The 20,052-nt window shown below is 50.6% G+C and overlaps 1 protein-coding gene across 4 annotated transcripts in view; it reads left to right on the top strand.

Moving 5' to 3' along the window:
- Positions 1–11,802, top strand: part of ALDH1L1 (aldehyde dehydrogenase 1 family member L1) — a 107,738-nt gene extending 95,936 nt beyond the window's left edge. For all 4 annotated transcript variants that reach the window (XM_045812449.2, XM_045812450.2, XM_045812448.2 and 1 more), the window contains 6 exons: positions 769–868; positions 2,156–2,254; positions 5,241–5,406; positions 7,995–8,100; positions 9,234–9,433; positions 11,444–11,802. In XM_045812449.2, the coding sequence (XP_045668405.1) occupies positions 769–868; positions 2,156–2,254; positions 5,241–5,406; positions 7,995–8,100; positions 9,234–9,433; positions 11,444–11,499 (727 nt within the window). In that variant the 3' untranslated portion in view covers positions 11,500–11,802. The remainder of the gene's footprint in view (positions 1–768; positions 869–2,155; positions 2,255–5,240; positions 5,407–7,994; positions 8,101–9,233; positions 9,434–11,443) is intronic.
- The last annotated feature ends 8,250 nt before the right edge of the window (positions 11,803–20,052 follow it).

Here is a 20,052-nt window from a genome sequence, read left to right as displayed (position 1 = left end):
GGTGCCTGAGATGGAAGTCCTCTTCCTGAGTCAGTCCTGAGGGAGGAGGCCCCCCCACTCCCATCCTGTGCCATGTCTGGTGGTTGTCACTGGCCCAGTCCTTTAGTGTCCCTTGAGAGGACGGTATCAGTAAGTCCATTTTGTGCCCATCGATGCAGCATGCAGGATCCCTAGCTTCTCTCTGTTTGCACCTGTCACTAAAAATCTGAGGTGCCAGAGTCCATGTGGCACTGAGCTGTCCCAGCTGGGGAATGGTTCGTGTTTGGTTTATTCATTGGATATTTACCAAACGCAGCTGCATGACCAGACAAATGCCTGCCTGCCCTGGTGGGGCTTATGTTGATGGTCAGGGTTGGACACAAATACAACGTGCAGCAAAGCACCGCAGGCATGGAGCACAGGAGCGTTCGTTTTGTAGGGAACGGTTGGGGCAGGTACCCCAACAAATGGATGGAGCAGAGGCCAGAAGGAAGTGAGGGACAAGCTTTGAGGATATCTGGGCGGAGTGATCCAGAGGGGGCTGTAAGAGCAAGGGCCCTGTGGTGGGTGGGTGTGGGCCCGGGTGTGGAAGAGGAGGAGGGCAGCAATGTGGCAAGGGGAGGGAGGTGGGAAGAGCTGACGAGCATGGGAGTGGGGAGAAGCTCCTTCTGACCCCCTGCTTGCCCTTTGAGTAAAGCATGCTTTGGAGCTTCCCTTAGCCCCTCCACCTGGAGCCCCTGCGTCTCAGTCTCCCAGGGACCCAGCCCTACCAACCTCTGTCCCTTTCAGCTGCGCCCTGAGTAACCTGAAGAAGGTGTCCCTGGAGTTGGGAGGGAAGTCGCCCCTCATCATCTTTGCTGACTGTGACCTCAGCAAGGCTGTGCAGATGGTGAGGGCCTGCCTTGGGGGGTGGAGGTGGGGCACCCATCTCTGATTCTACAAACTCACACATTTGGCCTAGACTGGCAGGAGGGGGCCTGGGGGACAAGGAATGACATATGCCTTCCCGAAAACAAACTTCCCAAGAGGTTTCATAACTGTCAGAATTGCTGAGATCAGCTCCACAGAATGGGCAATGTAAGCCACGGTTCCATCTGTTCTGAAACCAGCATGACGACTCTTCCTTTCTGCCATGTCCACTGGCCCAGGTCCACCACTGACTCACTGGGCAGCCTCAGGCAAGTTTCTCAGCATTTCCGGGCCTCGTGTTCTCACCTGTGTCATAAAGAGAATATTCCTGTGGTTGTTACAGGGATTCTACAAACTATTAAGTCTGAAGGGCTAAGAAGATGTGGCAGGTGCTTTGTGTCAGTGGTTCTTATGTTCGTATTATCATTGTCATTGTTATGCTTCGGTCCCCCTCTCCACACCTGTGGGAGCAAGCCAGTTCAACCAGGTGTCCAAATATGCCCCATTCCATCTATCTCTCTGTGCCCTGGAGGACGATGTGACGCACCACATGGACGTGAAAGGGAGTGCAGCCTCAGATAGGGAAACTGAGGGTGGCAAGTCCATCAGCCCAAGGGTCTTGGCCCCAGTGCCAAGGTCATTGCTGCAGGGCCAGAGGCCCAGGCCATGTCACTGGGCAGTGCAATCCCAGCTTCCAGGGGAGCCAAGCTCTCCCTCCTCCCCTGGCCCCCCACAGAGGGCTTCCAGGTCCAAAATGCAGGCTCCCTTGAGCCTCCGAGGACAATTATTCTGGACTCCTGCCAGGAGTTCTCTCAGGCCTGGGCTGGCACCCTGTCCCTCCCAAGACAGGAGGCCGCCTGCCTGCCTTTGCCTGCCATCTGCTGCCTGCTTCAACCTAACAGACTCTCCAGGCTCAGCGCCAGTGTGGACTCTGACCCCTCCTGCGTCACCCCAGGGAGCACACCTGCATACAGGGTCTTCAGGTTCACTTCACTTCACTCCATTCCACTCCCTCTTGTCCTCCACCCTCTGTAATGTGGACACAGGTGTCCCACAGGGAATGGGACTCATCTCTCCTCTTGAGGTGACTGAAGAATTAGTAGAGCCTGCATGTCCATTGCTGGCTGGGCCTGGCCCACCATTGGAGGTCAGGACACACATATTCCTCCCCTTCCCTATAAGAAGGGGGAACCTGGGCCTGATGGGATGTGGGGGGCTGGCAACCTGGGAGTGGTTGTAAGCCAGCATCCTTTTCCATTCTCCAAAGGGGATGAGCTCCGTCTTCTTCAACAAAGGGGAAAACTGCATTGCAGCAGGACGGCTTTTTGTAGAGGACTCAATCCATGACCAGTTTGTACAGAAGGTGGTAAGTTTTGCTGCAGAGTCTTCACTAGGACAGCCACCTGTGCTGCAGGGGGTAGAGGGCAGGGAGGCAGGGCTGGGCCAGGTGGAGTCGGGCACTGTCCATCTGAGTCAGGAAACCCTCAGACAAAGCTGTATCCTTTTTCACGTGTTTTTATTATTTCAGCAAGAAATAGTGACCCTGCAGCTCAAACTGACATAACCAAAAAGGGCGTGTCCTAGGACAGCTCCCCAGCAGTGAAGCCTAAGCCAGGAATTCAGGTGCACGTGGCTCATTATGGGCAAGCTGTCAGGTGAAGCCAGGGAGGTGGAAGGGATCAGGAGAGAACAGAGACAGGACATGGTCTCAAGTGACATCCAGCCCTAGTCTGACCCACAGATAGGAGCTCTGGAGCACGAATGATACCTCCTAGGTGTACCCCTGGGGTCAAGGGGCCAGGCTTTTGTCCCCTGTCATCCGTTGTTGGCTGTGAGTGTCCGTGGGCTAGAGGAGGTCTCCCTGGGACCAGCAGCCACCAGCCACTGCAAGGTGGGTACTCAGAGGTAAAGAGGATGGGGTGTGGCACTCACAGCATCTCCTACATTCTTACAACATAGAACCAGAGGGGAAGTCACTCTGTCCCTGCTGACTTTGTTGGAAAAGGCTGTGGGGGGAGGATGCTGGTTGGTGTGAGTGGGTCCCAGGTCCATCCCTGGTCCATTCAGTGATTGCAGGGCCTATGGAGTTCTGGTTGGCTCAGCTTCAGCCCAGAGCCTTTCCCCACGTCCTGGAGAGCAGAGTCTGATCCCAGCGGATATGAGACAGGATGCTGGTACACAGCCCCTACGTGCAGGGTTAAAAAACTGTATTTAGGGGACACCTGGGTGGGTCAGTCGTTAAGCGTCTGCCTTCAGCTCAGGGCATGATCCTGGTGTTCCGGGATCGAGCCCCACATCAGGCTCCTCCGCTATGAGCCTGCTTCTTCCTCTCCCACTCCCCCTGCTTGTGTTCCCTCTCTCGCTGGCTGTCTCTCTCTGTCAAATAAATAAATAAAATCTTTATTTAAAAAATCTGTATTTAGGAAGCCAGGAAAAAAGAGAGAGCAGGACTGGGACAAGGCGAGGCAGCTGTTAGGAAGGAGTTCTGGAGAGAGTCTTGGATAATGGGTAAAAATATGAAAGGCAGTGAGGAAAGAAACAGGATTTCTAGAAGGGAGTGTAACAGCTTTTGCCATGTAACAAGCTGCTCCCAAAACTTAGTGGCTTGGGATAACAGCCAGCCATTCATGCAGTCACAGTCCTGTGGGTTGGCACTGTGGGCACCAGCCCAGGTTCACCAGAGCTTGCTTGTGCATCTGCTGTCAGTGGGAGCACTCAGTGGCTGAATTGGGATGGCTCGTGGTCCCTCATCCTGCAGCGTGTGCTTGGACACATGCAGGGCCAATGGCAGGATGTCTAAGAATGAGAATAGGAGTGTAGAGGCCTCTTGGGACCCCTAAAGTTTGCTTCTGCCACATTCTCCCTGCCAAAGTAAGTCACAGGCCAGCCCGGATTCAAGGGGTGGGAAACCAACCCTATCCCGGTGAGAAATGAATACAATACATAACCCACTATAGTTTGGGAGCTGGGCAGCCTGGCTGAGTGAGTCCTTCACTGCAACAGGCCCAGCACAGGACTAGCTGAACCTGGGGCACGGATGGGGAGTCATGATGGAGGGCCCATGAGGAGGCAGCTCACTGACTGATGTAGTTGCAGGGAACATAGCTGGGCAAGCCCCCATCGCCTCCAGGAGTCTGCAAGGGAGTCGTCAAACACCCACAGAGTGAGGGCAGGGGTTAGAATCTCAGCAAAGCTGTTGGGATAGTTTCAGCTCCCAAATACAGGAAATGAGAGGCACATCCAGGGTACTCAGTAGTATTGCTCTTGGCATCCTAGGGATGGAGTTGGGGGTGGGGGGTAGTTGGTGGCCAGGTGGGAGCAGGGAAAGGGAGCAAAGCAGGGGATGGGGACTCCCCTCAGCACAGAAGAACTAAGGCGTCCTTGGTGAGAGGGCAGGGGGTGGTCCTTGGGGGCTTGAGTGTCTTCTGATTAGGCCTGGGTGGGGCGTGTAGAGCCTGAATGGAGGGGTGAAGTAGCCCTGGCCTCAGAGGAAGAGGCAGCCAGTCAGGCCTGACCTTGATGCAGCTACAGTGAGGGTTGAGATGACCTTGTTTGGTCTTAAGAAACCGAAGAAGAAGCCTGGAGAGAGGTGACAAAAATGCAAGGGGTGAACTGCAGCCAGAAAGTCTGATGTCTACTTCCCACTGGTTATGCCGCCTGAGTTCTTTTCCATAGCACAACATCCCATATTCAGGGACTCTCTCCATCCAACCCCAGAATCCATCAGGTACCATGTAGCACATCTTTCGTGGAGACCCAAACCCATGTCTCCAGGGAGCAAAGCCTAGACCTACTTTTAGGTTGGCTGAGGCAACAGGGAAGGCTTCCCAGAGGAGGGGGCCTTGAAGCTGGGGTCTGAAGCGGGAAAAAGTGGGAGCAGGAGTGGGCGGACTCAAAGCCAAGGCTCCTCCACTCCACTTAGAGTCTGTTCCTCTTGTCAGCAGGGCATTGCAGCCGGACATGTTTCCCTGCCCCACCCCCATTCCATATTCTGGAGGCCCCAGACAAGCATTCTCTTAGCTTCTCAGCCTATGAAGTTGGGTACAGGACCACTGTAGGGACACATTCCTTGCTGGCCCATGTCTGGCCCTCACCCCGCCCTGGACACCTCTGTTTTCTCAGCCTGTCTGATGTTAGGCTTGGGTCTCCTTGCAATTAGGATACATTTGGAGTTTCAGCCTGGAAGGCAAGTTTGGAACCAGAATAGAGAATGTCCTGAGGGCGTGTGGACTTTCTTCAGGGCCCAGTGGCTGGTCACCAAACATGCAAACATGTTAGGCAGGTCAAGTTGGGAGTATCGTCTCTGAAACCACGGTACCTAGCAGGACCTGACTGGGAGGACCTCTCCACAGGTAGAAGAGGTGAGAAAGATGAAGATCGGCAACCCGCTAGACCGGGACACCAACCACGGGCCGCAAAACCATGAAGCCCACCTGCGGAAGCTGGTGGAATACTGCCAGCGTGGCGTGGACGAAGGGGCCACGCTGGTCTGTGGTGGGAGACAAGTCCCTCGGCCAGGTCAGTCAGAGCACTCCCGGCCCCCTGGGGGGAACTGGAGGGCAGGCAGCACAGCCTCTGATCTCCTGCCCCACTCTAACTGGAGGAATGTGAAGGCCACGGTTAGGCTCCCAGGCCTCAGGGCTCAGCTGGGACGTTGACTGCGGTGGCCTTGGCTCTTTGGACCCCTGCCGGACCAGGTGTGGTGCTGGCAAGGTGAAGACAGCAGAGCTGAAATCCAGTCCGTGCTGGTTTAATGCATATCATAGAGGACTTTGATTTGCCATAAACATCCCGCATCCTTGAATTGCTTTCCTCCCGTGGATTCCGTGGCACTGGCTTTCATGGTTTTCTGTCTTTGGCATTACTTCTCAGTGGTCACTTTTCACTGAACCTCCCTCTCCACCTGTGCCTTAAATGGAGGTATATCCCCAAGTCTCTCCTGAGCTTGGGGCACTTCTCGTGGCAGACCCTTTCCCTGGAGGATCTCACCCCTGCAGTGGCTCACACCCTCCCCAGTATCTGTCTCCAGGCTCCTCCTCCTCCAGAAATCCTGGCCACCTAGACACCTCCACCTGCATGTCGCCAGGCCCTTCAGACTGAACGGGTACCAAACCCATCAATCATCACAGTACCCTGACCCAGACATACACTTGCCTCTCTAGAATCTTCCATCTGGTCAAGTCACTGGAGCCAGAGGGCAGGGGTGCGGCGTGGACTGTTCGAGCTGCTTCCTTGTCAGACTGCCTACCACATGCGGACAGGCACCATGTCTGTCTTCTACACCATTAGGTCCTTCACGCCAGCACCGAGACTCACCCCAAACCTGGGTTAATTTGATGGAAGGAAGGAGGGAAGGAAACAGTGAATTCTCGACTCCTCTCTTTTCTTGACCCCCTACTTTAAATTAATTGCCACATTCCCTTAAATTAAAAATCTTTCTTCCTCCCCTGCATCCCTGCTGCCATACTGCCGACTCTGCCGCCTGTGTTGCCTGCACCATCGTGTCTGCTTCCCGAGGAACCTCTTGTTCCATGCTAACCCTTTACTCATGGTAGCTGCTAGAAGTCTGATTATGTCTCCCCCAACGTGGAAGCAGCTTCTGCGGTGACCCATCCTCCTGCAGCAGCAAACTCAAGCTCCTCACTTCATACCCAGGGTCTTCTGTGGTCGGTTACTAACTGCTTGCCCATGACCCATGCTCCAGCCACATTTTACTCTCTCTGAGTACGTCTCACGTTTTCCTGCTCCTTGGGCTTCTGCTGCTCGTTTGATTAGCAAACACCTCCCCATTTCCTCATCTGGCAAATTCATCAACCAGCTCAAATAACATCCAGGCCCAGACCACAGGTGCTCCTGTGTCAAAGATGCCCCCTGGCACCTCATACAGTGACAGCTTTATAGCCAGTGACAGGCACCCCCTTCCTTGCCCTCAGTAGACTAGGGGCTCCATGGGGCCAGCGTCCAGAGTCTGAGGGGAGAGATTGAAGTGAAGGCACGGTTTGCAGAACAGTTAGGGGGTGCAGCACCCAGAAACCAGGACACCAGGGGGCTGCTATCACCACTATCACCCCGGCCTGAGGACCAAGAGGAGGGAGCAAAATTCCTGAACGCCAGCGAGGGGCAGAACTGTGAGGTACAAACCCAACTGGACGTCAGAGGATGAGGGACTTGGGCATGCGGTCCCCCTTGCGGGGCCCAGAAGGACAGAGAAGAATACAGAAAGAACAGGAAAGGGCCAGCGCCCGGCCAGCGCAGAGCGTCCAGCACCTGGTGGGCAGCCGCTTGTTTGCACACTGAGAGAACACAGGCCGTACCAAATGAGTCAACATGTGTTCATACCTAACGTAGCTTTTAAAAACTGTGATTAATGTTAAAATATAGTTTATAAATGTATGAAAAGTATGGAACATTTTATTAAGTTCTTTCTAAAGTTAATTTTTTTTCCCTAAAAACTGGAAAGAGAAAATTTCAAGTCTCTCAATTTTCCCTTAGTCAGGCTAAATTACATCTCAGGCCAGTAGGGTCTCAGGGTCCCCAGGTTCTGTGTCTAGAGGAGAAATAGAAGAAATATTTCTGCTGTCAGAGGTGGTTCCACCTACAACCAGGGCCTGTACGGGCAGCAGTCTGGATGGGAGGAGGTGGTGGGCATGTGGTGACAGGAAAGGAGGAGGCCACAGCCTGGCTGAGGGCACTCACCCCCGTGCCTGGGGCATCAACCCCTGCACCGAGGGGCCGGGAAGCAGGGAGGCAGTCCCGGGAGGTCCTGTCCATCAGAACCCGTGTCCAGGGCTCCCCCCCTCTCCCGCTCAACCTACTCCATAGGAACTGATGAAGAGCCATCCGCGGGGCTGCACGAGGTAAAGAATCTCTACTCTCTCACACACCAACACTGAGATGCCCATCTCCCTCAGCAGCATTTAGTTGAAAGGGTTGTGAGGATCCTGTGAACTCCAATGCCTGGGGCAGGAGAGCCAGCCTCTGCCTGCTGCATCCACCACAGAGGTGTCACAGACTGCAGGGTGTGTGCATGGTGGCTGGTGGGGCCCAGGCCTGGCAGGGGACAGGACCGCCCACCTACAGACCGTGGACCTCCGTCTCCCCCGTAGGTTTCTTCTTCGAGCCGACCATTTTCACGGACGTGGAGGACCACATGTCCATAGCCAAGGAGGAGTCCTTTGGGCCCGTCATGATCATCTCTCGGTTTGCTGATGGGTAGGGAGTCCTGCTTATGTCTCTTGAGAGCCTGACCCTCTTCCATGCCTTACTGGGGTCTTCTCTTGAACTTTGTGGAGGGGAGTGCCGAAGGGGAATGCAGATGGGGTGGGGGCTGTGGATGCAGCCTAGCTTCCTGCTGAGTCCTTCTCAACTACTGAAGTTAGGAGAGCCCCTGGGGACTGGCAAGGCTGGGTCCCACTGAGAGTGTCTTCCTTGTCTCTCTGATGCCTCTCACAGCATGCTGGGTTCTGTTCTTATCCAATGCTGCATAATAAACCACCCCAAACCTCAGCGGCTTAGAATAGCAAGTTACTGAATTCACTTGTGAGTCTTCAATTTGGTCAGCGTTCCATGGGGCTGGCTGCCTCTGCTTTGTGCCATGCTGGGGCAGCTGCTTCCTGGCACCCAGGTCCCTCAGGGAGGCCAGGTGGAAGATGCAAGCCTCCTCGAGAACCATCAGGGGGCCTCAGAAAGCCCAGAACCTCACTTCCACCTGTCCTATTGATCCAGTGAGTCATTGAGGCCAGACCTGGCTTAAAGGGAGAGGAACTGGACTGGCCGTAATTGCTCTACCACAGGCTCTTTTCCTGACTATTATTTTTCAGAGTAGCACCTTTGAGCAGATTACAGAATGGCATCTCATCCTCGATACACTATACTTCCAACTGTCAAAAAATTATCAAAATTTTCTTTACATGCTGATTGTATTAGAGTGAGATACTTTTCTCCCATCTACCAAACATTATGCTCAGTCTTCAAGCCTACGATGTCTGTGGATGCCCCCAGTGTAGCTGCCCAAGGAGTGCCTTTCCATGTGTGGTGGGTCCCCAGCCTGCCCCCCTCCCTGGATCCCCATCCCCCTGTCTACACAGTGAGGGGCTCACCCACGATAATGGGAAGGATCCAACTCTGCTCTGCCTCCTGTCATTCTTTCCTCTTTGCTTGGCTGCTCTATCTCCTCCGCACTTGCTGCAGGCCTGGCACGTTTGCTCAGAGGGTCCTATGTGGTGGGGCGCTTGGATTGGGCTGGGCACGCCCCTTGGAGGAAGGGGTACTGGTCTTTCTGTGTCTCATGCCCAGGGTGGCCACATGACCCTCCTCACATAGTTCTTCCTGGGTTTTCCCTGCAGCGACGTAGACACTGTGCTGTCTCGGGCCAATGCCACGGAGTTTGGCCTGGCCTCTGGCATCTTCACCAGGGACATCAACAAGGCCCTGTATGTCAGCGACAAGCTGGAGGCGGGCACCGTGTTTGTCAACACGTACAACAAGACTGACGTGGCCGCTCCCTTTGGAGGGTTCAAGCAGTCCGGCTTTGGCAAAGATCTTGGTAACCTAATCCTGAATGTCTGTTAAGGCCCCCTGGTACCAGGCCCTGTTCTGGGGGCTTGGGGTATAGCATTGACAAGATGGCTACCAGTGCTCACTTCTTACCGGGAGGGGACAGGGGCTAATTAAGGCAGTAAGCAAGATCCTGCTAGGAAGTAAGGAGTGCAGGAAGTGGACAAGACAGAGTGATCTGGCCAGGAAGACCGGGAGGGTAGTTTTAGTGGGCATCAGGGTGGGCCTTTCCAAGGAGGTGGTGCCTCCGCTGAGGTGCGGGTGGCTGGAAGAGGCGGTATAAAGACCTGAGGCTACGTGTTCCTGGCACAGAGGACAGCAGGCCCTGAGAGAACCAGCTTTGGTCTTGGAGCTGCAGAGAGAGGCCTGAGTGCAGGGATGGGGAAGTCTGGAAGGGAGGAGGCTGGGGAGGCAGGCAGGGGGCCAGAGGGCTGGGCCCTGGGGGCCACAGTCAGAGCTTCATCCACACAAAGAGGGGAAACTTTGGAGGCCGAGTGTGGAGGCCAGTGAGTCAGTGTGAGACCCCAGTGCAGAGACAATGTCACCCAGGCAGGTAGCCAAGCACAAGCCCCCCTGGCCTGCCAGGGGTAGTGGAGGTCTGGTCCGGCACTCCTCTTTCCCTGGGCTGTTGCATGATTTAGGATGAACACTGCTCTCCCCGTCCTGCCACTATGGAACCCAGCAGTTGAAGACTGGCTCCATTTGGGGATCCCAGCTCTGATGCCCAGCAGTGTGGGTGTGGGGAGAGGGCAGGGCCTCGGAGAGCAGCTGTCTCTTAGAGCCTCCATCCTGAACCCAGCTCAGGATCCTCAGGGAGGTTTGAGCTGAGGCTTGACCACAGGGAGGTTGCTATTTCATTTTCTCCCCCGGGCTCCATCCTTCATACCCTGCAGAAAACCCCAAGGCTGCTTGTGAAAGGAGCCCCAACAACACCCCCCAAAGCCTAACACTGTACACTGCGTACACAGAGGTGGGACTCACACTCACACATACATGCACGTACACAATGTTGGACAGTCCTGCTCCCTTTGTCCCTGTCTGCCACATTTTCCTGCCTCCCCTTCTTGGTTCCTCCACAGGAATCTACAAGGGCCACTGTTCAGGTTTTTTTTTTAAGATTTTATTTATTTATTTGAGAGGGAACACAAGTGGGGGAGTGGGAGAGGGAGAAGCAGGCTTCTTGCTGAGCAGGGAGCCCGATGCGGGACTCGATCCCAGGACTCTGGGATCACGCCCTGAGCCAAAGGCAAACGCTTAACGACTGAGCCACCCAGGCGCCCCTACAAGGGCCACTGTTATCCAGGAGGCTGTGGGTGCTAAGTCCCCAGGCTCTGATGGATCTCTGTCACTCATGGCCCTGCCCCTGAGCTCTTCCAGCTCATCCTCCCTACTGCCACCTCATCCTGTGTCCCGTGCACATAAACCAGGCATCCCCAGTAACCCATTACGGTTTGGCCCAGAGACCTCAGCAGGCCCTGGCTGGTGAAGCCTGGCTCCTGGAGGCAACTTTAGTGGGTGGGGGAGATGTCAGGCAACCGCAGGCCCCACATACACCAGCTGCAGAACACAGCCAAATTCTGGGTGCCTGTGACTCCCTTTCCCAGTAGCAGCATGACCTGGGGGGCAGCAAGGGGACAGGCGATAGGCTGGCACTTCTGGGTAGTAGGAGGACACCAGAGAGCCTGTTGGCTGCCCTCAGGGTGATGGGGCTGCCGTCCCTCCAGAGGAGGTCGTCGGAGCAGGGAAGTTTCTCCCCGTTAGTCTGTAATCTGTATTCTGATGCCTGCAGTGGAATCCTCACCCCCTCCCCCACACAGCTGATGCCAGACCTGCCATGGCCTTGGTTTCTCTTCTGTACCTGGGGCTGAGCCTGGGCTGACCCCACATAGTTGCTGCAGGGATCTGTGAGATAAAAGGGCTGCAGCGCTCACAACAGTGTGGGGCCCACTCTAGGAGCCACTGGGGGTGACTTTTCCCCATGGCACTTACTGTCTTACAGGAGAGGCAGCCCTGAACGAGTACCTGCGGGTGAAAACCGTTACTTTCGAGTACTGAAGTGCTCGAGTACTGAAGACAGGTCTCCTGCAAGAAAGCCCCCTCTCCATGATGTGTCCTCGCCCTTCACCACTGGGCCTGAACTGGGCCCACCTTCTCAGGGGGAGGCCAAGGCTGTTCCCCCAGAGGCCCCGCCCTTTCACCTGCTCCTGAGCACACAGCACTTCCACGGGAGGCGCTGGTGGAAGCCTCCTGCCCACACCCCTGACCCCACCAGAACATCCTGCCCCTGTCCAATCATAGTGGCCTTTGGCCGGGTAAGGAAATGGCCCCAGAGTGAATAAAGGTTCTGGCCAGCAGCAACCCCGGGTCTCTCTGTTCCATCTTTGAGTGCTCCTGGGTGGCTTTGCAGGTCCAGGCACTCGCGTGCATTGCCCAAGAAAGGTGCCCTTGGGGGAGGTGCAGCTCTGAAACATGGGTGTGCATGAGCTAGAATGAAGCAAGGCAGGTGAGACATTTGTGGGGTGACTCCTGGGAAATGCAGAGCAGAGGAAGCAAGATGGGCAGCAGAAGCCTCCCACTGCGACCCAGCTCTGTCTTCCTAGCATTGTGTTGCTCCAGGCTGGCTTTTCAGAGCTGGGGGACAGGGGTCCCATCTTTCCCTCGATCATGTCTTCTGTGCCTCTCTCTGGATTCCCCTTGGCCCCAGCATCCCATCCCTCCACTTTGCTCTTTCTCCTCTCACCCTGCAGGACTCTGGGGCCCTCCCTTCTGCGCTCCCACCCCCTAGATCCCAAACATTACACCTCCACTTACCTGCTATTGCCTCAGTTTACCCCGCATGGCATTCTCTGCTTGGCATTTCAACCCTCCCAGCCCACCTGTCATTGCCCCTCTGGGCTCCACAGCATCTGAAGTTCGCCTCGTCCCCCTGCAGTTTCCCTGGCTGTGCTAGGAGCATCCTGGCCCAGCCTTTGCTCATCTGGCTTCCCTGCAAACAGCCCTTCCCAGAAGAAGAGCAGGCAACACATGGAGCACAGACCCAAGAAACCTTTTTCTTCCCTCTTCGGACACACACACAGAGCTTGGTTTCAGCCAGGGTGCCTCCCTACAGCTCCACTTGAGACCTCTGGTTTAGATGTGCAGGGCTGGGCTCCCACCTTTCTAGCTTCCCCTCTCTTCAAGAATTCTCCTGAAACTGTAAGGTAAGTAAGAAAAACCACCCTGCTTTCCCCTTCTATCTATTTCTTTCCTGTTGTGACTCCTTTACTTTTACATAGAACACTTCACTTCTGACCACATGTGGGGGCTGTTTCTCACATCAAGCAACATGCATTTTCTATTATCTCACAGTAACAAGGGTGAGATTATTAGTTTACCCATTTCCTTTATCCCCTTCTTTCTTGAGTTATAGAACCCCAAATTTTACATGGGCACATGGCCGACCTGAAGAAAGACAGAATTCCCAACCTCCTTTGCAGTTAGGTGATGGCCATGGAACTAAGCTAGCAGACAGAATGTGAATGGAAGTGATACCTGTCACTCCAGAGACATGCCCTTTAAAGGGGGGGGGTCATGATGTTGCTCTCCCTCTTTTCCTCCCCTTGGGCTGGCTGGAAGCAGACCCAGGAGACAGGATAGTGGGCATTTTCCAACCGTGCAGATATGGCAACACCTGTGGAGAGGGATGAGCGGCACATAGTGGCAGACACCTGAATCCCCAACATCATGGAGGTGCATATCAACCAAGGTGACTGGTACATGGGGAAATAAACTTGTTGTCTTTTTTGTGATTTTTAATGCATTTATCTTTCTTTGTGTTAACAGAAGAGTTAAAGGCATTTTAGAAATAAAATAAAAAATGCGTGAGTGAATCGGGGCAAAAAGGAACGCAGCAGAAGGATAAAATCTGGAGTGCGGTTGGTATCAAAACTGCATGCTGTGAAATTTTATGCCATTTTAAAGTTGGACCACAATTTAGCTCAGAGCTTTCTAGCTGACAAGAGTGTGAGGGAACCAGACTTGTGATCTAACTCACAGAAGAAGAAACCAACTAGTTTTTCTGGAGTACAGAAAGAAACCCATTTTGTGAGTCCTCCTTAAAACAAAACAAAACAAAAACCAAAAAACATTTTATCATGTGCTGACCACTGCCTTATACTATTTTATAGTAGGGTGTTAAGCTGCAGACTGCTGTATCTTATGACCTTCCCCAAGGTAGGCTGAGCACATGTCAACTCACTGGCAGCCCAAGCGACCAACATGGTGGCATGGTTGGAACACTACATACTCCTCCAACTCCAGTGGAGTGTGGTGGGGAGGAGGATGGACTCTGAAGCCCAGTTATAACTCTCTGTTGATCTGACTTGATCTAAACATGATGAGCCAGAGGAAATAGAATTCAACAGAAGTGATTTCAGGCAGAGCCTTGCATTTCTTCAGAAGAAATGTTCTGATATAAAAAGGGGCTGGTGGGGATGTTCAGTATCAGAAGACGACCACAGGCTTGCTCTATGTAATACATGGAAGAGTACTTTGAAATATGTGTAGGGAGGACATAGGCCCCACAGAAGGTGGGGAAGGTGACTCCTTGGGGCTGAGGCAAATGGTCTTTGGGGGACATGTGGGAGTGTGTGGTGGAAACTCCTTTCCCTTCTCCCTCCAAGCTCAACAATTCCTCACTATTCCCTGTGTTTTCCTGTGAACTGCTCATCTTGGGCAAATCCCAAAGAAGAGATGGTTTGTGTACTCAAGGAGACACAGGCAGAGGAGAGTGTAGGAGCAAAGAATATTCCAGAGAACCACTGGTTATGTGAGTACACACTTAGGTACATGGTTGGGTTGCACATCCATCAGTAATCCTTCGAAAACACTGCTTCTCCCAAGGGAATATGTAAGGCACATTGGGTATCGAATCCCTGGAGGGCACTGTAACCACAACCCCGTTGTCATGGAGTCCTCTGAGCTGGGCCAAGGAGTGAAGTGCCCTTATAAATTGCATTTCAAATGGGTAAAGGAGTTTAACAATATATTAAAGACATGAGGATACACATTACTCTACAAAGACCATCAAATTGAAATCCTTCCTTCCATACAGTAAGCAGTCTTGCCCAGAATACATTCATGAGACTAATTCACTTAGAAACACAGTCTCGGTACATAGTAGGCATTTGGTAAGTACCTAGGAATGAATGACTTGATAAAGGTGTCTCATCTTGGCCTTGGATGAGTTACTAAACTTCCTCCATGCTTTAATCCCCTCATCCATAAAATGTCACAGTGTTTTGAAAATTGCCTAACACTCAGTGAGGAGAAGATAAATATTAGTTTCCATATGATTCATGGAGTAGATTAGATCAATTTCAAGGTTAAGTTTGTATTAAGGCTTTTTTTGTTCATTGAACAAATGTTGAGTGCCTACTATAAAAAATGAGGGAAGAATGCACAGCTGTTTACTTCACTATTCCCAGTGCTTAGGACAGGCTTCATGTATAAAATGTGCTTGATAAATATTTATTGACCAAATGAATAAAGCTGTATGCTGATCTATCTAAATTCTCACTGCAATGGGTTATCTTGTAGGAAAAAAATACATCACTACAATTCTTTCAAGAAGTAGTAAAGAACATGGCCAGATTTGTTTACTTTTGGAAAAACATGGAAGAGTCACGAAGGAGTTACCTCTGTATCATTCAGGATTGGCTAGCTTAACAACTTAATGAGCTTGTTTCTTACTTATCTTACGTGTCCATCACAGATTGTCAGGGGCTCCTTCTTCGAAGATAATAACATCTGCATGGCAGAGGGAAAGTCACCCTGGAGAGTCTGTATCAGCACCTAGGTGCTCTTCACTGGAAATGACATATCACTTCTGCTTCTAACCAACTGGCCCAGGCTAGCCACAGAGACCCACCCAACCAAAGGAGCAGGAAGTTCAGTCTTGATGTGCCCAGAAGTGGTGCCAGGGGGCAGCATTAATCACTAACCCCAACAAAGGCTCTCAGCTCAGACCAGGAAAATTTTTTTTCTTTAACTGCTAAAAAAATAGATAATTTTCATACATATGTTCCAGTGCATAGTAAAAGATGAACTTTTTCTAATTCAATCTACAGAACTATCATGCTGCTAGTATCCAAACTTGACAAAGACAGCATAAAACCAAATGAATGGAACAAACACACAAATGGCAAGATAGTAAAAATCTGCAATGATACGCTCATAAATGAAATTTATATATATATATATATATTTCATATATATGAAAATAATTCATTATGACCAAATGTGTATCCTAGGAATACAAGGATGGTTTAAAGGAAAATAGAATCACCTTCATTGACAATGAAAGGTCATTTTCATGAACCTGTATTCAAATATTCAGTCTGTCACTTGATAACTCTGTGACTTTGGATAAGTGTATAACCTCTCTGATCCTTAGTTTTTCACATCTGTAGAGTGGAATCTTCACAGTTTTTACTTCCCAGGATAACAGAGAGTTAGAAGACGATGAACCTGAAGTGTTCAGCATGTGTTTGTGTACGATATGAGTGCTCAATGCCAGCTGATTCTCTTACCATTATTATTATCATTACATTGAATCAATAGCTGATTCAGACACTTATCCATTTCTTTATTCTGCAAATATATTTCGAGCACCTACAATGTGCTGGACATTTGCCAAGAGGAAGTTTCTGCCTTCGTAAATTCTAGTAGGCAAAAAACAGGAAACCAACAAGTAAATAAGTCTAGTATATACCATGTAGTGATAATATTTGGAGAAAAATACAGCATTGAGGGAATTGGGCAAGAGTAGAATGAGAGAGGTACTATTTTTATAGGGTGCTCAGGAAAGAGCCTTCTGATAAGGAGATTTGAGCAGAGATCTGAAGGGAATAGGAATGAGGTAGGACACCATTCAATGTGTGACACTGTTTCTATCAAGAAATGAAATTTATTTCTCCATCTCTTGAATTTGCTCGGCCTTGTGACTTTCTTTGACCAGTAAGATGTGACAGATATGATGTTGTGCCAGTTCCAAGCCTTGGCCTCAAGAAGACATGAAGCTTTCACTCCCTCTGTGCTTGGAACCACATGTGAACAAGCTTGAGCCAGTCTGGTGGAGGTTAAGAAACATGTGGCTCAACACTGCTGGTGACAAGAGGCACAGCCACCTAGATGGTCAGCAGGTGACTGCAGATATACTCATAAGTCCCAGAGGAGACCAACATATGGGCCACTTGACTGGATTCAATCTGAATTACTGGCCCAGAGAATCATGAGATAAATAAGTGTTGTTTCCAGCCATGCAGTTTTGGGGTGGTTTTTTATGCAGCCAAAGCTAACTCATAGAGATCGTTTTAAAGAAATGTAGTATCTGAATCAATGTTTAAGTGTGGAAATTAGACTATAAGGGACATGCATAGAAGCATGCATTAGAAGGCTGTTCCTCTAATTTAGGTGAGAGGAGGAGGTAGTATTGGTGGAAGTGATGGGGATTGATTTTTCTGGACATTGTTTGAAAGTAGAACTAATAAGATTTGCTGATGAATTGGGTATAGGGGTGTGAGAGAAAGAAAAGACTTGAGAATAATCTCCAGATGTTTGGCTTGCACAACTGAAGTCTGTAAGTGCCATTTAGTGAGATGGAAAGGACATAGGAGCAAGTTGGGAAGAAAGGTTGAGTGCGTTGGTTTTGGATGTGTGAAATTTGACATGCCTATTAAGCATCCACATAGAGATGCCAAGGAGACAGATTACACAGGTGGAATTAAGGGGAGAGGTCCTGGCTGAAGAGGTAGATTGGGGTGTCATTGCCATCGAAGATCCTTAAATAGGACATGACCCTGGATTAGCTCAGCTAGGGTTATGTATAGATAGAAGAGGGGTGCAGACTAAGGACATGCCCTTGGGCATTACCAGTCTTTTGAGAATGGGGAGTCAGGGAGGAGCCAGCAAAGGTGAATGAGAAGGAGTGACCAATGAGGTAAGAGGAGAACTGAGTGAGTGATGTCCTGGACACCAAGCTCAGAAAGGGCCTCTAAGGTGGAGGGAGCCACTAATCAATGGTTTCAAATGCTGTGTAGAATGAGAACTGAAGACTGACCCCTGGATTTGTCAACAAGAGGGTTATTGGTAACCTTGGGGTGCACTGTTTTGGAGGAAGACTCAGGGCAAAAGCCCAGGGAAAATGAGAGGAGGTTCTGGGAAAGCAGGTATCTACAGCCCTTTCAGAGTGTTCATAGGAAAGGTCTGACTCTGGAAAACAGTATGGAGGTTCCTCAAGAAGTTAAAAATTGAGCTACCCCATGACCCAGCAATTGCACTACTTGGTATTTATCCAAAGGATAGAAACATATTGTTCCGAGGGGTACCTGCACCCCAGTGTTCATAGCACCAATGTCCACATTACCCAAATTATAGAAAGAACTGAGATGTCCTTCAACAGATGAATGGATAAAGAAGATGTGGTTCATATATACAATGGAATATTACTCAGCCATCGGAAAGTATGAATACTTACCATTTACATCGACATGGATGAAACTGCAGGGCAGTATGCTGAGTGAAATAAGTCAATCAGAGAAAGACAATTATATGGTTCCACTCACATGTAGAATATAAGAAATAGTGCAGAGAATCATAGGGGAAGGGAGGGAAACTGAATGGGAAGAAATCAGAGAGGGAGAAAAACCAGAAGAGACTCTTGACTCTGGGAAACAAACTGAGGGTTGTGGAAAGGGCGGTATGTGGAGGCATGGGGTAACTGGGTGATGAGCATTAAGGAGAGCACATGACGTGATGAGCACTGGGTGTTATAAGCAACTGATGAATCACTAACAGTACGTCTGAAACTAATGATGTACTATATGTTGGGTAATTGAATTTAAATAAAATGAAAAAAGGGAAGGGCTGGGAAAAGTGGGGTGCAAAATGCAGTGCAACCATGGGAACGCATCACTGGAGAGAGAAATATTTTATTTTGCAGGGGAGAGATCACGGTGATGCCTGACTAAGTTAGGATGAAGCTCAGCGTGTAAGAGAAGGCCATCCCCTACTCATTGTTAATGCTGAATCACTAGATATATTCTCATTCAGATGAGGAACATCATTGCTTGATATCACCACTGTCTCTTAATTGCATAACAAGTTTTGGGCAATGCACTCTGGCAGGTAATAAGTACAACTAACGCAAAGGCAAGGGGCCTTTTGTTTGAATCAGTAATCCTATTTCTGAAAATGTATCATAAGGAACTAATTAAGAGAGACTAGGGGGAAGCATCAGCACTCTTTGCCCATATCCAGATCTCCTTGCCTTTCAGACACATGGAAAACTGCACTTCCTGGCCTTCTTTTGAGGGGATGAAGCCATGTGACTAATTCTGGCCAATGAGGTGTGAGGGGACATGAATGTGTCACTTCTGGGCCAGATCAATTAGTGTCTGGACGGAGACCCTTTCTCCAGTTTGAGGTGGTGACCAGCAGCGTATGAGAGGGTGCTGCTCTGCTTGCTCGGAGCACCAAGTGACTTCAGTGGATCTGTGGCAAGTGCAAGAAAGTGACCTTTGTCATCACAAACTGCAGGGTTGTTTGTTGACACAGTTTATTCTGACTGCTGCAGTGATAGATGAATGTTCTTCTGGCCATAATACTTGATAAAACTTAATGTAAAAGTTAATAAAACTCTATTATATTATATATACTATATATATTCTATTATACATATTATATATAATATATTTATATTATATTACATATATTATACACAATATGTTTATATTATATTATATTACATATATATTATATTATAATATATATATTATATATATATATATATATTTTAGAGCAGCCAAAATATCAGAAAGTAGGGGAAGAGGGGGGAGGAGTTAAGATGGAGGAGAAGTAGGGGTCCCCTTTTTCAGCTGGTCCCCTGGGTCAAGCTGGATAGGTACCAGACCATCCTGAACACCCACGGAATCAGCCTGAGATGCAGGAAGATACAACTGGATCTCTACAAATGAACATCTCCAGCAGTGAGTATTGAGGTAAGAAGCAGGGAGCTGTGAATCCGCGCAGATATCGGAAGATAAACGGAAGGGGGAGGGAGCCTCCGCGTTCGGGCGCTGGGAAGCGGTAGTCACCTGCACTGGGGAATGGGCTGACTCACGGACCGGCACCCGCGAGAGAGCAGACTGAGACCGTGAACCTGGGAATGCGCGCGACCAGTTTGAAAACCAGAGCTCCGGAGTGCACGCGAACCAAACTGAAACAGAGCTCCGGAGCGCACAGGGGCAGCTGGCGGCTGGTGGTGTTAGAAACACAAGACAGACATGCCAGCCCAGGAAGAGAGGGCTGGGATGCCGGCTGTGGAGCGCACATCCCGGGACGCTGTAGGGTCTAGCAGCACCAACAGAAACAGAGTTAAAGTGGCCAGAAGAGCTCAGTGGAGAGCGGACTGCGATCTCTCTGTTCTGAGACAGAGGCTGGGATTTGCCACTGCTGCTCTGACTCTCAGAAGAGGCACAGAAACCGCCAGGGAAAGCCACCAAAGAAAAAAAGCCTGGAAATACCGGCTCACAGTGTGCCCATCCCCATCCCCCCTCGCAGAGGACACGG

The sequence above is a fragment of the Ursus americanus genome, chromosome 14, assembly GCF_024610735.1.
Source record: "Ursus americanus isolate L20-20 chromosome 14, mUrsAme1.1.p, whole genome shotgun sequence".
Lineage (NCBI taxonomy): Eukaryota > Metazoa > Chordata > Mammalia > Carnivora > Ursidae > Ursus > Ursus americanus.
Note: the sequence above shows the minus strand (reverse complement) of the source record. Positions and strands in the feature narration are given on the sequence as shown.